The 21,233-nt window shown below is 47.0% G+C and overlaps 1 protein-coding gene across 1 annotated transcript in view; it reads left to right on the top strand.

Annotated features, from left to right (window-relative positions):
* TASP1 (taspase 1) overlaps positions 1-21,233 on the top strand; it is a 2,293,647-nt gene that overhangs the window by 2,170,098 nt on the left and 102,316 nt on the right. The window contains exon 13 of the mRNA XM_069608337.1: positions 10,940-11,013. Coding sequence (XP_069464438.1) covers positions 10,940-11,013 — 74 coding nt within the window. The remainder of the gene's footprint in view (positions 1-10,939; positions 11,014-21,233) is intronic.

Below are 21,233 nucleotides of genomic sequence, written 5' to 3'. Positions count from 1 at the left end.
GAGATTGGGGGGGTGTAGAGGAGTATGTAGCTGGGAGAGGACCCATGCACTGGAGAAGGATTCAGCCATCTTTAAAAAGCCCATGCCACTTCCGTCCTGAGACCTACCCCCATAACCTCCTTCACAGAGGGCACTCTGGGAGCAGATATCAGAACGAATAACCGTTCTACAACAGCAATAGTTGGCTCCTTACAGAAGGCTTTGACTGGACCATTCTGCTGTAGCAAAGGGAATATATAAGGGAGTGAGAACCGCATCTTTAATTGAATCACCTTCAGAAGTCATCTTGAAAAACCATCTTGAAGAGTCATCTTGGAACCATCTTAAAGAAGAGGAGCCTTGCCAAAAGTCCCCATCTTTTGGGGTGTAGATAAGGCTTTCTTAGGAGGGTGCAGACATTCTCCCTAACTCCTTCAGGGATCATTTGAAGTGAACTGCTTGAGGGAGGCCTGAGTGCTTCTGGAACACTGGTACCCAGGATTTTGCCTCCTGCAGTGGCAGGCCTGCAAGTGTTCCTTGAAACCTTCCTCGTTGGGAAGGGCTGAAGATGGCCTCGTCTTTTGTCGGGAACCTGGTGAAAAGTCCTACAGCACCCTAGAGACCAAAAGAAGCTCCCTTTGGCTCTGCAATTTGGAGCTGCTGCAAGCACTCTAAACGCCTTTGAGCTGCAACAAAGACCTAACAGAGCTGCGTTTCACTCTCTCTCAACTTTTAGGCTCTTCAAGCGCATTTAGACTATTGGCAACTCGAACATTGCTGCCTGTCCCAAGCTTCTTCAAGTCATGCATTGCTGCTGCATGTTGAACTTCATTGCTTTTGTCGAATCCAGTCCAGCCAACTTGTCGCTGAAGCGAAATCTCTGCTTTGCTTGCATCGAGAACCTACTGAGTCTTCATTGCGACTTGGTAATTGGCTACCTGTCGCAAGCTACTTCGAGCCACAAGCTGTTGCTGTTTGTTGAAATGCACCACCACGCTGTGCATCCCGTTGAGCCAGCTCTGCAACTCAAACCTAACTTAATGTACTGGAAAGTGACTAGAATTCCGGCTGCATACTGTTGAGGGGATGAAAAAAGATAGGGTATGTTCTATGGGGTGTAGTGATATTTAAGACGCCATTTTACATCTTATAGAACACATTTTTTTTTACCTTGTTTGACTTTTCAACAAGATTATTCATCTGCAGACTCCTCTTCTTCAATAACCAACGTGCCCTTTTTTTCTTACAAAGGCTGCATTCTTTATGCATCTCATTACAAGGATGGGTTGTGTTTTTAATAGTTTGTCCTTTTAGTTTAATTATAGTCTTACCCTTGATTGGACATTTCATTTCCATTGGTACTTCCCATAGTATTGTTATTCTGGATGTTTCCTTGTTGGCTCGCACCCTCTTGAAGAGTGGGCTCAACCCATGCTACCGTTGTCCATTTTACCTTTATGATTGAGATTGCTACTGTGCTAGAAGTAGTGTGGGACTGACTCGGAGTATAGAAACCACTACTCATCCCTACACTCCTGCGGATAGTTGTAATTTCGTCAGATATCTTTCACAATGCATACACTTCTGACACCTGTGCATGTGCCCTACCATGATGATTGTATCCTTTGCAATAACCCCCCCAAAAAGTAAGTTCATTATTTAATATGTATTCTTTCAAAACACGCTAGAGTTGGTTTGTTTTGTGAATGAAAGAAAGTGAATGGAGCTTCACATCGGTTCTTGGCTGTTTGAGATAAGAAATCACCATTATTTAGAAGCGGCTCTTGTGACTTTGAACATTCTGTTATCATAGAGTTTAATATGTGGTGTATAGAGAAGCCTGATCCGTAGTTTGCCACAAATCATTGCCCATTATATCTGGCTTAGAATAAAATAAACCGGGCCTGGAAATTGAGCATCCATTTTAGATGCTCTCTGCTTGCAAACCATCTCTACTCACACCACCACCGCTAATAGAGTTATGGCTGGCATGAATCACATGCATATTGACTTTGAGAAGGGTGAGAAGAACAAGGAATCAAAACATGTTCTGGCTTTGTGTTCCCAACAGACTGAAGCGATATAGCTCCGTGTTGCAATTCCCTAGTGCCAACTCTTCACCGGCTATTGCCTTCTCTGATGCGCTTTGTGCTAAGCATCTTTGTCATTCTTTCATGCGTTTTCTCGAGTTGATTTGGCCCCAAAACCAAGCCGTTCATCTTCAAAGTGATGAGCATTATGACCAACCCTAATCAAGCAATAGATAGTAGACACTGTCAAAAGAACGAATTACTAAGTAAAGTCAACAATTTAAAATCAACAATAATTACACAATTGTATGGGAGCATTAATAAAGTTGCAAGTACACAAAATGCATATTGAACACTCGTTAAAAGAGGATGACATAGTCAGACGATTGCTGGGCAAGTGTTTATACAACACGCTCTTTTGAACTAGAAAACATAACCAAAAGACGGTGCGCAGTCATTTTACCGAAAATAATTCAGAGTGGTATGTTTTACCGAAGTAAAAAAATCGAACATTTTAAATAAATATATATGTGATAGGGGGTTAAAATGGGTGGGGTGGGGTTAAAAGGGGGGATTGGGTGGACCCTCCCAAATTAAAAAAGAAAATTCAGTATTTCTTCCGTAATTTCTACCTCAGTAAAACTTACTACTCTGAATTTTACTTCACATGGTAAGGGCACAACAATAGACATACTACTAGTAAAGAACAAACACACACAGAGCAGGAAAATAGTGCAATGTGCAGGGATGAGAAGGAAAGCTATCGGAATTAAATGTATACGCTAACAGTGGCCAAAATATCCTCACCAGTCTTAAGGATGTTCTTTCTTTTCGTATTAGATATTTTCCCCACACAGACAGCAGACACAAGCTCTCAATCCACTCACAAGGATGCTTTTTAAAGAATTTTCATATTTTTTGGATTTTATTTTGGGGAACAGTATGTTTAAGACAGACCCACATCCTGTTTACGGAAAGGAGATTCAACGCAGAATGGAACACACCCAAGATTGCCAGAATCAGGCATCTATGCAGCACGTATCCAGTCACCAACTCAGCATGATACAGAAAACTCTTCTACAAGTCCTCCAACCATTCGCACTCCCAAAACATCCCATCATATTCTGGCACGCCAAGCATATGTTATTGACACTCAAATTGCATCATACCCTTTTTATTTGAGTCCAGTACCAGTGGTGAATAATTTTTTGTTGAGTCAATCTCATGTTCAAAACAACCTTCATACCTTTAACGTTGGAGCACACTTCAGACGAGCACATGGTGTCAAAACCAGTTTCTTCTCCCGGCCCTGAAATCTGCAATCAATCGAACCCTCATCCATATACATCCTCTCCAGTAACCTATATAACATAGAAGCAGATAGGCCACTAGACTTCACATGGGTAAACAAAGTTGGAGATCCATAAAATGATCCATTCATCACCATGACAAGCCTCTCAAACAGGGCTGACATCTCATAAAACCTAAGCATCTCTGACTGAGGCACTTTTTATTTTACCTCCATTCCCACCATACTTTCGGGAGGATTAAGTCTCATGTGGATGGAACCAGCGCCTTATTGCAGTGCAAAATCATGCTTTACCTTTAAAGAACTTTGTGGACCAGAGTGCCCGCCTCTGCTGACTTTGCCCGCCATCACCACTCGACAGCCCTTTGCCTCCTTGGTGTGCTACTTATATCTGATTTATGGGGCACAGAGGGCGGTTGTATGTAGGAAGGTGGACTATGGACTAGGTGTACTGTAGTCACTTTGATAAGTAACTGTTTCATACTCTTTTGTCATGTTCCTTTCCTCCATACTTATGGTAGATTTAATAGCATGAACCAGTCAGGCAGGGATAACTAGGTTCTGAAGGACAGGGTGTCCTAACGTGGCATCTGCCCTTAAATGTGTGTTCAAGCAGTAGTGCTTGCAAAAGGCTGATTAAGTAGCCCATATAGCCACCTTACTAATGACATCCCATACGACCTTCCTCTGAAATGCAAGACTCTGCCTTTGCCCTGATAGAGTGTGCATGTAACTGTGATTGACTGTGGGAGGGAAACCTGTGCAACTATTTTATTATACAGTCTTCCCATGAATGAGAAAATGACTTGACCAAATGCACATGTCTATTGGCAATCCATCAAAACCCTGACATTTGTTCATCTTTACCAGCTTTGAAACCTACGTTATCGCTTCAACTACTGCTTCAATCAGTATATTAGAATCAACATAGATCCCAAGGATGCAAGTGGGAGACCATAATTAAGTTTTTTTTTTTTTTTTTTTTAAATTTCTTTATTGGTTTTACAACATCAGAACAATCAATCATTAATCAGTGCAATATTCGTAGGCCTGAACAGCAGGTCTTAACTATCCCAACTATCCCGTCCCTCCCCCCCCCCACCGAGACCCCATTGGAACTCTCAAGAGGAAAGCGTCTCAGGCTCATATCTCGTCAGGGCCACTTGGACTGTTCGGGGTGCTATCCAGTGACACTGGGTGGAGTAATGGCATCGTTAAAGCCACCCATCGGTTCAAATCTGCGCTAGAGTCCAGTCTCTGTGTTTGGATTGCCGTTTCCCAAGCCGCCGTCTCAGCAGCTATCCATTTTTTGAGGTCATTCCACCAGAGGGCCCTGTTCGGTCCCCTTGCACTCTTCCAGCTCATGGCGATACGTCTTTTCGCTGTTATATATGCCAAGTCCTTGAGTTTATTTAGGGGCTTGTTCTTGCTGGTCCGTCGGTAGCTTCCCAATATGCAGGCTGCCGGCTCATCGGTCACCAGCTCGATCTCAGCGGTCCCCATTTTTTCCCTTACGCCGCTCCAGAACTGCTGAACTATCGGGCAGCTCCAGAACATGTGGGTCATTCCCGCCCTAGGCTCATGGCATTTGGGGCATGTTTGAATTGTGGCTCCCTTGAAGTTCGATATAACTTCGGGCGTGAGGTAGGCTCTGTTGGTGACATATAGTTGTATGAGTTGGAGGCGGGCATTCCTAGAGATTGCCTTGTGGTAGTGTGTTATTTTCCCCCATGATTTGTCCTCAAATTCGATCCCCAATTCGCTCTCCCATCTACTCTTGCTTTTCAATACGTCATTTGTCGTGCTCTGCAGGAGAGTTTCGTATATTCTGGAGGTTTCATGGCCTCCTTCAGCAGCGTTTAGCAACAGTTCGATAGCCTCGTTTTCCTGAAACCGATTGGCGGCCTCCGGCCATCTTTCCTTCAGGGCTGTCATTACTGCTCCATATAGCAGGAACTGGCCCGGTGGCAGGCCAGTGGATTCGCAGAGGTCGCCGAAAGCCACAAATTCTTGCTCTTGGATGAGGTCCCCAAGCACTGCTACACCATATGGTTCCCACAGCGTGCGTGTGTCCACGTGACCCCATGAGGATTTCGCCATGACAGCTGCGATGGGGATCTGTGGGGAATACGGGTCCGCTGCCCCTATTGCCTTGCAGGCCCTTCTCCAAAGCTGAGTCCCAAGTTTGATCAGGTAAGGGAGGCGTTGCGTGTTTCCCCATCTAACCCAGAGTAGGTCCCTGAGTAGCAGTCTCGGCAGGGCTGGCTGGAGGAGTCTAGTGTCAGCAGTGGTCTCATCTGCCATCCAGTGCATTACGTGCCTTAGTTGGCTAGCCAGGAAGTACAGCTCAAAGTTGGGGATTTTTAGTCCCCCCTTCTCGTAAGGCCTCTGGAGAATGTCTAGTGCCACCCTGTGCCTGCCGCCCTGCCACAGAAATCCCCTGCAGAGCTTGGACAGATCTCTAAAGAAGGTAGAGGGGATGTTAAAGGGTACATTGGTAAAGCAGTGCAGTAGGCGTGGGAGCGCCACCATCTTGAGGAGGCCCGCTCGCCCGGCCATTGAAAGTGGGAGCTTCCCCCAGAACCCCATGGATTTCTCTAGCGCGTCCTTTGCCCTAACCGTATTAAGAATGTGTTCAGTGTTTGGGTGGCGATGGATGGTGATCCCCAGGTATCTAAAGGACGTGGCTTGCCATTGGAGGGCTAGCGGAGGCAGGGAGCCGTACCCCTCACTGTGGAGAGCAGCTAGGGGGTAGAGACAGGACTTGTCTTTATTTATCTGTATGCCCGTAAGTGTGTGGAAGCAGTCTAGTGTCTCTAGGATGTAGGGCAGGCGGAGCTCGGGATCATGCAGGTAGAGCAGCATATCATCTGCGTACATAGAAATAAGGTGTGATACCCCATCTAGCTTGATGCCTCCGTCCCCGTACTCCTGGCGGAGGTACGCGGCCACCGGTTCTGCGGCTATGATGTAGAGCATGGGGGACAGGGGGCATCCTTGCCGTGTACCTCTGTGAAGGGGCCATTTACCGGAGTAGGTCCTGTTAGTACGGACCCTGGCAGTGGGGCGAGTGTAGAGCAATTGGGTCCATTTAAGGAAGGCAGGTCCAACCCCCATCTTGACCATGGTGGCGTACAACCAATCCCATCTGATCGAATCAAAGGCCTTAGTGGCGTCGAGTGATGCCACAGCGTACTTCTGGGGCTTCCCTTCGGTGCCATGTATGATGTGGTGCAATCTACGTAAATTTTCGGTGATGGAGCGTCCTGGCACGTATCCCGTCTGGTCCTGGTGGATCAGGAGGGGGAGTGCTCTGCGCAATCTGCTTGCTAATAGTGCCGCGAGTATTTTGCTATCGACATTTAGCATAGAGAGCGGTCTATACGCTCCACACTCCGTCCCATCTTTGCCAGGCTTTAGTATAGGAATTATTATTGCCTCGCTCATAGAATCCGGGAGGGAGCCCCGCTCAAAGGCCTCGTTGTATACCTGTGCGAGCAAGGGGGCGATGGTCTCCTCGTATGTCTTATAAAATTCCCCGGGAAGGCCGTCCATACCCGGCGTTTTACCCGAGGGTAGTGTTCTGATTATAGCCTTCACCTCGTCAGGTGTAATGGGGTCGTCTAGGGCTTCCGTCATCTGTGGATCTAATCTGGGCAATTGTATGCAGTCTAGGGCGTCTTCGATTCCGGTGGCCGACGAAAGGGGGGTCTGGGAGTAGAGGTCACGATAAAACTCGGAGAAAACCTCATTGATCTCTACCTGTGTGTGCGCAGTGCCGCCATCAGGTTTCCGCACGTGACAGATAGGGGCGCTGGGGGTCTCTCTTTTATATAGCCAGGCAAGGAGTTTGCCAGGTTTGTCTCCTAGGGCGTGTGACCTTTCAACGTGCTTAGTGTAGCTCAGTTTCCCGAGTGTCTCCCAGTGGGTCAGACAGGCCTGTCGCAGTTGAATCATTTCTCGCAGGCTCTCGGGGGTTACGTCCGCTTTGCTTTCTAGCTCGCCCAGTTTCCCCTCTGCCTCCGCCAGGGAGTTCGCGACAGTTCTCTGGGCTCCCCCCACTGCCATCAGCATGTCCCCTCTCATGACCACCTTATATGCCTCCCACGCGGTACCAATGCTGTCTACGCTACCCAGGTTAACCCGCCAGTATTCATCTGTGCTGTTCTGTATATGGTCCCGGAAGGCTACATCTAGCAGGGCCTCAGCTCGTAGTCTCCACGTGGGAACCGGGGGTCTAGGCGGGTGCATCTCCCATGTGACCATTAAGGGGGAGTGGTCCGACAGGACCCTAGGCAGGTACTGTGCATCGCTGAAAGTGGCCTGCCACTCGCAACTTACCATCATGTAGTCCAGCCTAGTGTAGACTTTGTGTGGTGGGGAGTAGAAAGAGTACTCACGCTTCTCCGAGCCCAGCTCCCTCCACAGGTCGCAGAGCGAGAGTTGAGTCATTAGCTTAAGCAACACTTTGGCTGGGGGGGACGGGCGGGAGTGTTTGGCATCAGATCTGTCCCTGAGCGGGTCGAGGGTGCAGTTGTGGTCCCCACCCCAGATCACCGTGGAGTTTGCATGAGGGCCTAGTCTGGTGTATAGGGAGTGGAAGAAGGGGGTGGCATCATGGTTTGGGGCATAGGTGCTAACCAGGCACAGCTCCCTCCCCTCCACCGTACCCCGCACCAGGGCCATCCTACCTTCATCATCCGTCTTGGTGTCCGTTATCCTGAAGGGGACGGTCGGGTCTATCCATATCAAAACCCCCCTTGCGTATGAAGAGTAGGAGGATCCAATCAGGGTCCCTCGCCATGTCTTGGCCAGGGCTTTTAGTTTCTCCTCTGTTAAATGTGTTTCCTGGATCATGGCAATCCTGACTTTACAGCGCCTTAAGTATGTGTGTATTCTGCGTTGTTTCACGTAACTGTTCATGCCTCTGACGTTCCACGTCATTATTTTAATCGTTCCGGCCATGAGCATGGTTGGGTCCAATGTTCCCCCACTGTCTCGGGCGGGGGGTTTAGTTGGCAATGTATCTGTGATAAGGATGTCCTGGGGTCTCGGCGTTTCCCTTTCAAAGTCCCAACGTGGGTGCAACTCCTCCGCAATTCCCTCCCCCCCAATAAACTTCCCAAACAAAAAACTGGTCTAACGGAGGGAACCCCGTCATGACTGTCCCGTTTCCGCTCCTTAGGACCAAACATGGTCGTCGGGTGCCCTACGGGCGGGTAAACGTACCCTAAAAGAGGAATAGAACTCCAGGGGGTTGAGGGAGCTGGTGCTTCGGTGTTCCGCGTGGTATGATCCGTTCAGTTGCTTGTGGGGCGCGATTCCGTGTCGTTGTGCATCTGTGGAAGAGCTCTTTTCGTTATAGTTACGATGGGTGGTTCAGTTCTGCTTACGTCTCTTATCTTCGATGTCTGGCAGTTGTTGCTCGTCCATCCAGTCACGAGCGAGTGCCGGGGTGTCGAACAGGAGGGCCCTGTTGTTGTGTAGTACCTTTAGCCTGGAGGGGTACAGGAGCATGTATTTCACCCCGGCCACTTTCAATCTAGCCTTAGTGTATATGAACTGGGCCCTGTTCATCTGTACTTGGAACGTGTAATCCGGGTAGATCGCAATCTTGGCCGAGTTCCTCTGGATCTGTCCTCCCGAGCGCGAGAAGGCCAGGATGACCTCGCGGTCTCTGTAATTTAGCACCTTCGCTATCATGGGCCTGGGTGGGGCGCCCGGTGGCGGTTTCTTAGCGAGTGATCTGTGGGCCCTCTCTATGGTGAATCCCTGTGAAAGTTTCCCCGCTCCGATCTCTTGTAGCAGGAGATTTTCTACGTAGTCGGTGGGGTCTGAGCCCTCTATGCCTTCAGGTAGGCCTAGCAGCCGGATGTTATTTCGGCGGGCCCTCCCTTCGGCCTCCTCCGCTCTGTCTTCCAGATTCTTAACTCTCTGCCGTAGGCCGTCTACATCGTGTAGGAGTTGGGCCTTTGCTTCAGTATTTTCTCGTACCTGGGTCTCCAACGTCTCGGTCCTGTCCGCTAGCGCACGGACGTCTTGGCGCAGGAGCCCCAGGTCGATGGCCACGGCATCTATCTTGTTCACTATCGTTGCTTGGAATGAAGCGATGGCCTCCATGAGTTGGGTATTGCTGGGTTCGGTCGGCGCCGCGGCGGGGCCCGGGTCCTTATTAGCCGTTGTTGCTTCGGGGCACCCAGGGGCTGGGTGGTCGTTAGCCGCATACACATCCAGGGTGGTCTGTCGCTGTTTAGATTTGGCTCCCCTGCCCGTAGATCTGTCCAGGCTGGCCATGTTTACAGGTCCCCGGCGGGAGGGCCGCGCGCCTGTGTTTTTCCCTCGTCTCAGCGGGCGGGCCCGGTTCACTCTCCAGTCCCCGTCGGACCCCACCGCGGGGCCACTATATATGCCCTCGCAGGGACCGTCTCGAACCCGGTGAGGCCTCCTTCGATCTTCCTCCGGAGCCTCTTCTCTCTCACTTGCGATGGGGGCGCGGATCTCCAGGCCAGCGCGGGGCTCCACGGGCTTAGTAGGATGCGGCCGCCATCTTGGTCTCAGATTACGCCGTTGTTCGCAAGCCGCGTTTAGGTCTTTTAGGGCCGCGATTTCCTTGTATGAGAAGTCCAAGGGCCTCCTGCAGGCTTCCACCACTCCTTCGATGTTTCTGCGGGCTCAAGTGTTGCTTAAGTGTCCCGTAAAGCAGCTTATCGATGTCCTTCGAGCGGAGCTCACCAGAGACGCGTCCACTCTACATGGCGGTTAGCCACGCCCCCCGGAGACCATAATTAAGTTATTCCCAAAATAGTCTTCTGAAGTACAGATCTTCGTCTTAGTCTCTGAAGAGTAAAGGGCAGCATAATCAGAAAGGGCTGATATCCCCCTAGATCTCTATATTTGAAGTTAACAATTCTCCATCTCTGCCTACAATATAGCCAACCGTCCACTGTTGCCCATCAGAAGTCTATCAGCTCTCTCCCCAAATTCCCAGAAAGCTTATCGAGTGTGGAAGACCTCCCTTTTCACCCTCTTGAGTAAGCACAATATTAAATGTGTACTTTGGCTCAAGAGAAAGCATGTTGCTCAACAATGTGTCACTCACAACACTGGGTTCTGCTCTTTTCAATGCAACTTCTAATCTAGATTGCTCTCCTTGTAATTTCTTTAGGGCTAGCCCTATGACACTAATAACTTCCACTCCAGTGAAGACCTTGAGTGAATTCCAAAATATGAACCGACCAACCCTTGTACTCTCAACCCACGCCTACTTGTAATCAACACTTTTGTGATGAACCCTTTAAACAGTTAATATTTTACATGACAGTGTTACATATTTAAATTAATGCAATTATAGGGATAGCAATACCTACGCTTGACTTGTTTCTCATGTCTCTATTTTTTGAATGGTGCATCCCTTATGTTGGAACAAACCTGGGCCTTGAACAGCTTTCCTGCAATTCAGCATTATATTTTATGAGTTGGCAAACAGTGCAAATTCATTTTCTAAAAACGAACAGTAATTGTGTAGGCCTATAATTATTATTGTGGCATGTTTATCTTTTTTTGATAGTTTAAATGTTTTTTTTGAAAATATAGTTTCATGTATGATTTCTGCTTTTTGTAGTGGAGTTCCTGTGGAGTCACACAACAGAGAGCATGTGTGTAGGATACATGTCTGCACAGGATGGAAAAGCTAAGGTAACTATGAATACATTCAATATAATGTAAAGAACAAATAACGTGTACATACCAGACAGTTACTTCAAAAGTAACACATAAAAGTAACACATAAACGTAAGGCCTGGATGTGATATGTGCAAATAATTGATAATGACTAAAATACTTCACTTCATGAATAACCTCTGAGGTAGTGAACGTCTTGATTACTTAAGGTAGTGTTATGCAGAGTTCCGACCCTCCTATGCCCAATTTCTGAGCAATACTTGTATAAGCAGGCTCAAAATTGTTTGAAAAATGTGAGGCAGAAGTAACAACACGCATGCTTATCGTGTCTGCATAGGCCTGGTCCAAGTGTCACAACTCCATTTCATATTTGCCACCAAACATGCAGATTTTGAGCCTGACGCATGTTTCTTTTAATCACTTTCTTAGTTCCACGACCTAGGCTCTTGACTCTTTTTTTTTTTTTACACCTATGTTTCTTGTAACGGGCAGGGCTTTGGCAAGCACAAAGTTAGTTGTACCGCTGTTACAATCTTTATCAGGTTTCTGGCAGAGGTAGGTTACTCCCCCCTCCTAATCCTTTTTCAAAAATCCTCGTAGCTTGTTTTATGGGGAGGATATTAGGCAAGAGGTCAATTCTCCCATTCAGGGTCATGTTTATGTACGTGTCCCTAATCATATCAAATGGCCAATGAAATCGCGGGACTGCAATGTCAGGGAATGTCTTCTGTTTGCTATGTCAGGGACTTCCTCTGTGTTTGCAAGTGTCACAGAGGATAAACAAACGGTGTGCACATGCACAGTGGGGTTCAAACAGCCTTGTTCACACTGAATGATGAGTTGGACAAAGGAATACAAAAATAGGTAAACACAGAAACGGGGTGGCCCACTTGTTATTTTATTTAAATGTGTGTCCAGCTCTGTCATTATGCAGAGGGTTTCTATGTGCCTGACAAAGTTCAAAAGGTGGGAGCTGAAAAAGAAGTAGAAACATTTTTCATGACTGGATATGTAGAAAGGAAAAACAGACGATGGCAGGGGAGAATGTTTAGCTGGATTAGGTGTGGAGAATGAGGTGTGTTTTGATGCTTTTTTGGAAGGTGGTGATGGAGGGTGCGGTGCAGATTTAATGCAGTAGGGTGTTCCTGGCTCTGGTGTCCTAGTTAGGTGCATGCTTGTTTTTGGGGACATTTTAATTTGCTGCATGGAATGCGTAGGAGATGTATGGGTACCTTGTCGGGTGTTTGTGTGGGGGAAGGGTTTCAGTTTGTTGTAGAGGTAGGATGGGAGTTTTGAGATGGATGGGTTTGTTTACAATGCAGAGTCCTTAGAAGGCTCTGGCGCATGGCGAGGCAGTGGAGCTGGGGTGATGTGCGAGTATTTGGGAAGGTACAGGATGAGTATTGCCGCTATGTTCAGTGTGCTTTAAAGGGATGCGAGAGTGCTGTATTGGAGTCTGGTGAGGAGAGTGTTTCCATAGGCTAGTTTGGACAGACCTAGTGCTTGGACTGCGATGCGGAAGTTGTCTGGGGGGAAGGATGCATCTCATTTTGCACAAGAGGTGTAGTTGTTTGTTGCGTGTTTTGGTGGCAGAAGCTATGTTGTGTATAAAGGTAAGCTGGTGGTGATGGTAAAGCCTATGGATTTGACAGGCATGGAGAGAGATATGTGTGGGTTGTCTGTGGTGAGTTCTTCGATCCAGGATGTGAGCTCTAGTTTGTGCCTGTTAGGGGGTATATGAGGAGGTAGTTGATCTTGTAGGGTTCGAGTTTGAGGAAGTGGTTGGCCATCCAGGTGGTGATGGTGCAGAGACTGCTTTTGAGAGCGTGGAGCTGTGAGGAGTATGCGATTTGGAAGTATATGCGTGTATCGTCTAGATATTGGTGGAAATTGATGTTGTGGTTGCTAAGGGTCTGTCTGAGGGATTCAACATGTTGTTTGAAGGGGTGTGGTGGGAGGGAGCTGTAAAGATTCAAGGGGGATTAGCTGTACTCCTGCCCTCTATATGGCAGAGTAGTAGCACAGAGCACCCCAGCCAAGGTTCTCTATTGTGGTAGCAACAGATGAGCAACCAAGGCTTAAACTCTCTGCAGGTGATGCAGGGTAGTTCTTAAGTACAGTGTAGTCCCCAAGCCCCCGCAAAGGAATGTCCACACACTATGTTATCAGGTTGAAATATATATACACAATAAATAACACACTTTGAACTTTGGCAAATCTCATATGGTAAATATGTACAATGTCTATGTGGTACCACTCTTAACTATTGACTCCTTTAAAATGCACCAACTGGTGACAATTCCAATGGCATGAAAATCAAATAGTAATGTGAATCAACATCGGACATAGGAGGGGAAGACAAGTTAGGTTAAACAATGGCAGAATAGTTCTCTTGCTACTAAGACACAGTTCTTTGTGAGGATCCCCCCACCTGGGCAACCTGTAAATAAAGTGTATCAACAGGCCCAGTCCATTAATGTTTAAATAGTCTTGGTGGAGTGTTGCGGCTCTGGTCGTCGGCAGCAAAGGGTCAAGCTGTCCCCGCTTTTGGCCACACGACTTGACGGGCTTCCAGCGGTTATGGCAAAACTCTGCACCCTGGTCAACGACGATGGAGTTCCATGTCCGGGTGCTTCACTTCAGGATTACTTGGCCAACCCCATCTGCGGTCGACAGTCTTCCAAGGCGCCTTGGTGAAGATTAGCTTTCTGCACGATGTTCCCTCATAGCCCGGGAAGAGGTCCCCTAGCCAGGTCCTCTCTTGGATCGGTCCTTGAAGACTTGACAGCTTTCGGATTTCATCGACGGCAAGCAGCAGCAATTCTTCTTCTTCCAGCTGGGCTTCAAGGATAAGCAGCTTCAAGTTTCAACTTCAGCTTCTGAACAATTCTGGCAACTGAGAGGTCCCCCGATATACTGATCTGTCTCTCATTCCCACTGCTGAGCCAAGCCCAGGCAGAAAATCATTCATCCAGGCTGGCAGTCAATCAGGCTCACAGGCCATTCTCTTCCATCCAGACAACTGTACCAAGGAATGTGGATTGGGGCAAGCACTCGGCCTTTCAGCACACCACACTGCATTTATGTCAGTTTCGGACAGGGCTGTCCCGTTCTTTGTGTCACACACACAGATACCAGACACCCATAACATGAAGTGCATATTGGGCACACACTCCATTCACCCAGGTCCCACCCCAAGGGTGTACCCACAACATACAGTCACCGGAAAGGCTCCAGCCAGTCTGACCTGGACTTCCCCACAATACTATATATGGTTGTCTGCCCAACAGCCAGTTAGGGGAAGGGACAGAGTCGGTGGTTCCCAGGACTTTGGGAAAACAAGGTAACAGGTAATAGAAACCAAGAGTCCACAGGGGCCATCTTGTCTCCTATCATGAATCCACTGATTCCTCTGGCTGGGCCTGGGTATCCCAAAATGGAGGATACTCAGAGCCCCTGTCAAATTCTGCATGGAGCTGCCACCAGCCCATACACTGGTCTATGGGCCACACACAAATGCCCAAACACATACACTAGGGGTACAGGGTTGTACCCCCACCCATGGGTGCCATAAGGGTATCCCAATGGTCTGCACCACAACCAAAAAGAAGAAGAGCTACAACACAGAACACACCTGATAAGGGAGTACTGGACAAGGACATTGAGGCCCTGTCCCTCCAATGCATTTCCAGCATCACAGGAGCATCCTTGGGAAACCCCATAATTGACTAGTGTAGGATCGGATTAGTTGGGTGGGGGGCTTGGAGACAAAGTGTCCTGTTGGGGAGATAGGAGCTGGACCAGTCGAAAACAGTGTCTGGGAGTTTCATTCTGTGGGATCGGATGTGTAGGATAATGGTGTGGTCGATGGTGTGGAAGGCTGTGGAGAGGTTGAGGAGTACAAAGATGTTTGTGTGTCTTTTGTCTGTGATGTTGTGGAGTTCATTGAGGATGTGAAGTGTAGTGGTCTCAGTGCTGTGGACGGGTTGGAAGCCAACAGGAAGGGGTTCAGGAGGTAATTTGTGATGTGTTGTTAGAATTGGCTGGTGACAAAGTGTTCCATGATTCTGGTGAAGTATGTCCGGATAGCGATGGGACAGTAGTTTTTATGGAATGTAGGGCCGAGGGATGGTTTCCTAAGAAGGGGTGATATTTGTCCTGTTTTGAGTTAGAGGGGATTGTACCATGTGTGAGACAGGAGTTTATGATGTTGTGCCAATGTGGAGCTATATCAACAAGATGGGGCTTTCCTTGCTCCCACAGTCCCCCTAACCTCTCGTACTGTCCCACTAAATGTAATTCTGTTTCTCTGATGGACAACATCAAAAAGCTTGTGGGTGACTTCGATTTCAGAGCCATGATTCTATTAGATACGTTGGCTGTTTTCGACACCTTCCTGATGAATTGCATTGCATGGGAAATTTAGGCTACGTTCATAAAAAGTTATATTATTTCCTTAACTACCAGATCGGTGGTCCGAGCTTAGTTGGTTGGACTCCTGCGTTTTCTGTACAATCAACACTTATCAACACCTTGCACATCCTGCCTCTGGGAATTGTAATTAAAGGCATTGCTGCCACTGTCCTTTTTTACAGTCACGTAGTAAATGCCTTAATTTCTGAAATGCTGAATTATGGCAAAGCTACTTATCCGGGTTAACCTCATTACGTCTTGGATCACTGCAGTCAATCCAGGATACTTCGGCCCGTATTCTCTTGAAGTTGCCCAGGCAAGCTCATATTACCCCAGCAAATCTTTTGCTGAAGAAACTCGCACAACCCTTTCCTACTATCCCTTCCAGTAGATACAAGTGCAGAGATACTTTTATTTGTTGTAACACGAGCCACAGGGTCACTTTACAGTAGCTTCTGCCGTTTAAACATGAAAGGGTCAAAACCAAAATGCTGAAGAAGCAACATATATTCCAACATCCAGACAGGCTATCGCATAGTCACCAGGTCTACCCAGTTTAGGATTCGAAAAAGCTTCCTTGAGTTCTGGGCAGTTTTTCCCTGGCACATACCCTACCAGGGGCCAGATTAGCTAACATTTGCCCAAGTTCTACAAAGTGAGCAAATGCTTTGATAATATGGATAGGCTTTGTTACAATGCAAATATAGTAAATCAAACTGTCAATTTCCTTTTTGCCCTTGTGAACATTTTTTTAGATAATACAAATTGGGGCTAAATCTGGTGGCTCCATTACCAATTATCTAATCAGGAAAATCGGTGCTAAATTCATTTGCTCCACTTTCTTTGCACCAGTGCAAAGCTTTGAGAGTATGGCCCGGGCCTCTAATTTAGTCCATAGCATCCCACCAACTAGAATCTTACTAACAATATTAGCATCAATGATATATAACACATTTTATTGTTTTTTACAGCAACAAACATCGCACAGTAACACACATACATATTTCACAGGTTATTACACATTGACACACAACCAGTGCTTATCATTGATAATTGCGCTATGTATTCAGTCCATAGCTCAGTTGCACGCAAGGTTTCCCAGTGAGATACAGTTCACTTATTATTAGCACTCTTCCTACTTTTCCCAGATTGTGTGGGCCTACTCAGGGCAACCTCTGGCTGCATATACCGGTTGCTCCATCGCTATGCATGCGTCCACATCCGACACTGATTGTTCATATTGTGGGATAACATCTGAGCCCCAAAATTGTGCAACATTTCTTTTAGTCTGGCCAGTGGCTGTTGAAAACAACAAAACGGGTCATTTATCCTTCTTCCTCAACCCCCAATAGTATCAGTTTAGGATCTCTACGGATGGAGCGGCCAATGACCGCAGAGAGTCTATCACAGCATCTCTGCTGGTACTGCTGAATTCGGGGGCATTCCCATAGAATATGAAAGAAGGTGCCCTCTTCCCGGTGACAGCGCAAGCAGTTGGCATCTGTAGTTTTGCCCCAGCGATAGAGTGCTACCCGCGGATAGTACACTCTATGGGACACCTCGTTGTACAAGCCTGATCCTGGCTAATATGGCGGTTTTCCGGGGGTACATCTGGATTATGGTCCAGTCCTCAAGCATTATTGGGCCAACATCTCTTTCCCACTTAGATTTCAAACTGCAGAGTTCCGGTGTAGCAAAGGACGAAATTGCATTATACATGACTGAGGTGGTTTGGACATCAACACGGTCCAGAAAAATATTTTTTCTAGAGGTGTACATTCTGGCATATTGGAAAGATCTGGCAGATGTGTTTGTATATCATGTTTCAGCTGCATATAACGGTACTCAGTTACAGGGGGATTAAAGCGGGTTGATAGGTTCTCAAAGGGTACAAGTCTGCCTTGCTTTATTACATCACTGATCTTCGATATCCCAGCTGATTCCAAGCTCGGCCATTTTGCGAGCTTATATAGTTCAGGAAGATATTTATTCTTCGATACAATTTTTATCGGGGTGATTTTTCCATCCCATCCAATGTGCTCGTGTATTTCCACCCATATTAGTGTTGTGTGTGTTGTCATGGTGCGAGGAGGTGGATGGCTTATGTCCTGATAAAGGCTTTCTAGTGGGTATATTCCCTGCCTTGCAGTCATTTCTGCTCAAATGTGTGGCAATTCTCTATTTCCATGCAGCAAATCATTTATAACCGCCATTTGGCTAGCCCAGTAGTATGTTTGTAGGTGTGTGAGACCAATACCTCCTTCCCATATGGAGCGTTGGAGGGTGTGCAGCGCTATTCGTGGGTGTCCTCCTCCCCATAGTAGTTTCCTAAGTGGCTTGTCTGTTTTGCGGAACTCAGCTGTGGGAATGTGTAATGGGGCGTTTTGTAGGATATATAGAAAGCGAGGAAGAGCTAGCATCTTGAATAACGCTGCCCTCTGTAGTAAAGTCAACGATAGTGAAACCCAGTGTCGCACATCCTCTATAAATCTATTCATAATTGGGTACAGGTTTTTGGTTACGTAGTCCTCGAGATTTGTCGTCATTTGTATGCTTAGATATCGGAACTGCTCTGTTTTCAATTTGATATGGGCAATTTTCAGGAGAAACATTTCCTGCCCCATTAATAGGAAACAGGATTGATTTACCCCAGTTTAACCTCAATCCGTTAAATAGTCGGTATCTCTCCAATATTTGTGTTACTATGGGACAGGAGACAGCCGGATTACCTAGGTATATTAATTGGTCATACAGGGAGACCCTACCCTCCTAATTATGAGCCCAGCGGAAAGCCGTCCATGACTGCGCATCTCTCAGCATCACCGCTAGAGGTTCAGTTACCAGTGCAAATAACTTTGCTCACAGGGGCCATCCTTCTCTTGTCTCTTTACCTAACTTGAGGCTCCGTGATGGCCATCCATTCACCTTAACCTCCGCCTCAGGGGAGTTGTACATGAGTTGCACCCAACCTATAAATTGTTCCCCAAAGCCCATACATCGCATTATTTCCCACAGTGCCTCCCAATAGACCGAATCAAAGGCCTTTTCAAAGTCGATTGCTAGCAGTGCGAGAGATTCCTGAAGGGCCGTGCTCTCTCAAGTGCCAAGTGAAGCCTAAGTATGTTCATCCGTGTGGATCTCTTTGGCATAAAGCCACATTGGTCTGGATGACTCAGGGACGTTATTACTCCTTGTAATCTATTGGCCAGTATCTTCGCTAGAATTTTAGTTTAGCTATTTATAAGGGAAATCGGTCTGTAGGAGCTACATTTGTCTGGGGGCTTGCCCTCTTTAGGTATCACTATCATACTGGCTTTTCGCAGATTCAGCGGTAGAATTCCTTGCTCCTTCAAGTGCAGGTACATGCGAAGCAGATGTGGGGCTATCTCGCTTCCTCCTATCTTTTTCCACATCTCAATCGGGAAGCCGTTTGGTCCCGGGGTTTTTCCAGTTTGAAGTTTCGAAATGGCAGTCACTAGTTCCTCTTCCGTGATGTTTCCCTCAGGAAGAGTTTTTTTATTTTAATGTCTAATGAGGGGAGAGTGATCCCATCCAATACTGTGGTGTCTACGGGGGCATTGGAAGCTCTATATAACTCTGCATAATAGGATGGCACCGGTCCTGCACTTTCTGTTGTGATGCTTCTAACCTGGAGGTGTCCCTCATCCCTTCGTTCCAACCATGCCAACAGCTTGCCAGCCTTATCGCCGGTCTCGTACAATCTTGCTCTCATTGCACTGTGTGCTTGTTTGGCACAATCTAATGCTGTATTTTGTAAACGTTTCTGTGCTAGGATCAGTGCTCTGTTCACCTCAGGTGAGCTGGTGTTTACGTATTGTGATTCAGTACGCCGTACTTCCAGTTCAGCGTCTTCCACAGTTTCCGGGGTGTTTTTTTGTGTGCTGATGTCCAAGCAAGGATATCACTTCTAAGGACTGGTTTATAAGCTTCCCGGAGCACTTCGGGATTGTCTACCGACCCAGTGTTCAACTGAAAGTATGTGGATGTAGCAGTTCGTATTTGCTCTACTAGGTCCGGAAACCCTCAATAGTAGTTATTGAGGCACCACGATGCGGGGGAGTGAGGCCTTTCTGTCTCAATATTCATCAGGAGTGGAGAATGATCTGAGATACCTCGGGTGAGCAGTGTTGCGTACGTTTCTTTGTGGATGTCTGTTGTGGGTAGGAAGAAATAATCTATTCTGGAGAGTGAGGCATGCACTCCCGACTGGTACGAGTATTGACGGACATTTGGGTGTAAATCTCGCCACACATCTTTTTGTCCCAATGCGGAAGTGAAGGTAGCTAGTTTGGTGTGAATTGTAGGGTTTCTTCCTCTTAAATGTGAACAATCTAATTCAGTATCCATGACTTTGTTGAGGTCTCCCCCTATTATCCAGGTATCTGCCATGTTAGTGGTTAGTATGGGTGTGACATCTTCTATTAACGCAGATATGAGCGGCGGCGGTGAGTAGATTGCCATTATAGCAAGGGTTTGATTCCACATCATGCCTTTTATATATACAAACCTTACCCTTGTCTCTTGCACTACACTGGAGATTGTAAAGGGAAGTCTCTTGTGTAGTAAGATTAGTACATCCCTCAAACCCATTGAAAATCCTGCGTGCATCGCTGTGCGGTAGTTGGTTCTTTTAAAGAAGTTGCATGTTGTGCTGGCTAGGTGAGTTTCAGTAAGAAGCACTATGTCAGGCGTATGTCTATTTATAAATTGTGTTACCAATCGTCTTTTAATACTGCTACCAAGGCCATTTACCTTCCATGTCAGGAATTTCAATTGTTTAGCGTTGACTCTAGATAAAGACATATTCATCCATGTGGGAATCGTTGCTCACTGTGATGTATCCCATAAGAGATTTGCAATATATTTGCTGTGTCCTGGACCGCCGTCATGTGGTATGTGTTTGGTGGGGTCAATGGACCCGTACATAAAATAACCAAAAAACCTCCCCTTCCCCCCAACCCTATACTCCAACCCAATCTGAAGCATCTGTCGCCCCAATAAGATCTAAACCAGTAAAAAAGCAAACAATGAGAGACACCTCCAGTTTAGAAGCATCACAACAGAAACACTCGATGACCTTTCTCAACACAGCATTTAAGATACTGTTAAACAACAGTTAAATAGCTCTATCACTTATCAATCTCTCAAGTAACCGACAGGGGTCTCCTTACAGTTGGCCACCAGCCATTGCTAAGGCAGCATGGTCCAGTAATGCACTGTAGATGTAAGAGTATCAGCACAGCAGCAACATTTCTTGTGACGATTATAAGGCTGTGTCGGGCTAGCTACTTGCATCTAATCGTTGTCTATTTGGGGCAACTCCTCTTGTTGTGGTCGTACTGGTGGCGACATGTCCGGGTGCAGTCTATTTCTGCCGTTTTCGTGCCTTCTTTGTGGTCTTCACTCTCCTTCTAGGTGTCATTCCGCCCAGTTGCATGCCTCCCTGGGGTCTGCGAAATATACAGTGGAACCGTTGTGGTAGATCTTAAATTGTGTGGGGAATAATAGGCTGTACTTAATATTGAGGGCCTGAAGGTGCTTTTTTAGTGGATCAAAAGATTGCCTTGCCTTCTGTACTTCCCTGGTAAAATACGGGAAGAATGCAATTCTGGAGCCATTGCACGTTATAGATCTTTTGGTCCTGGCCATTTGAAGCACAGCATCTCAATCTCTGTAATTCAAGAGTTTGGCGATAACTGTACATGGCGGCGCTCCAGGAATTTGTCTGCCGGTCGGCATCCTATGGGCTCGTTCCATTCTGAGAAAGTCTTAGGAGCAAATAGATCTGACAGCCATTGGTC

This window comes from Ambystoma mexicanum, chromosome 4q, assembly GCF_040938575.1.
Source record: "Ambystoma mexicanum isolate Mex_15411 chromosome 4q, UKY_AmexF1_1, whole genome shotgun sequence".
Taxonomy (NCBI): domain Eukaryota; kingdom Metazoa; phylum Chordata; class Amphibia; order Caudata; family Ambystomatidae; genus Ambystoma; species Ambystoma mexicanum.
The sequence above is the reverse complement of the archived record's forward strand: the minus strand, read 5'-3'. Positions and strand labels throughout refer to the sequence as shown.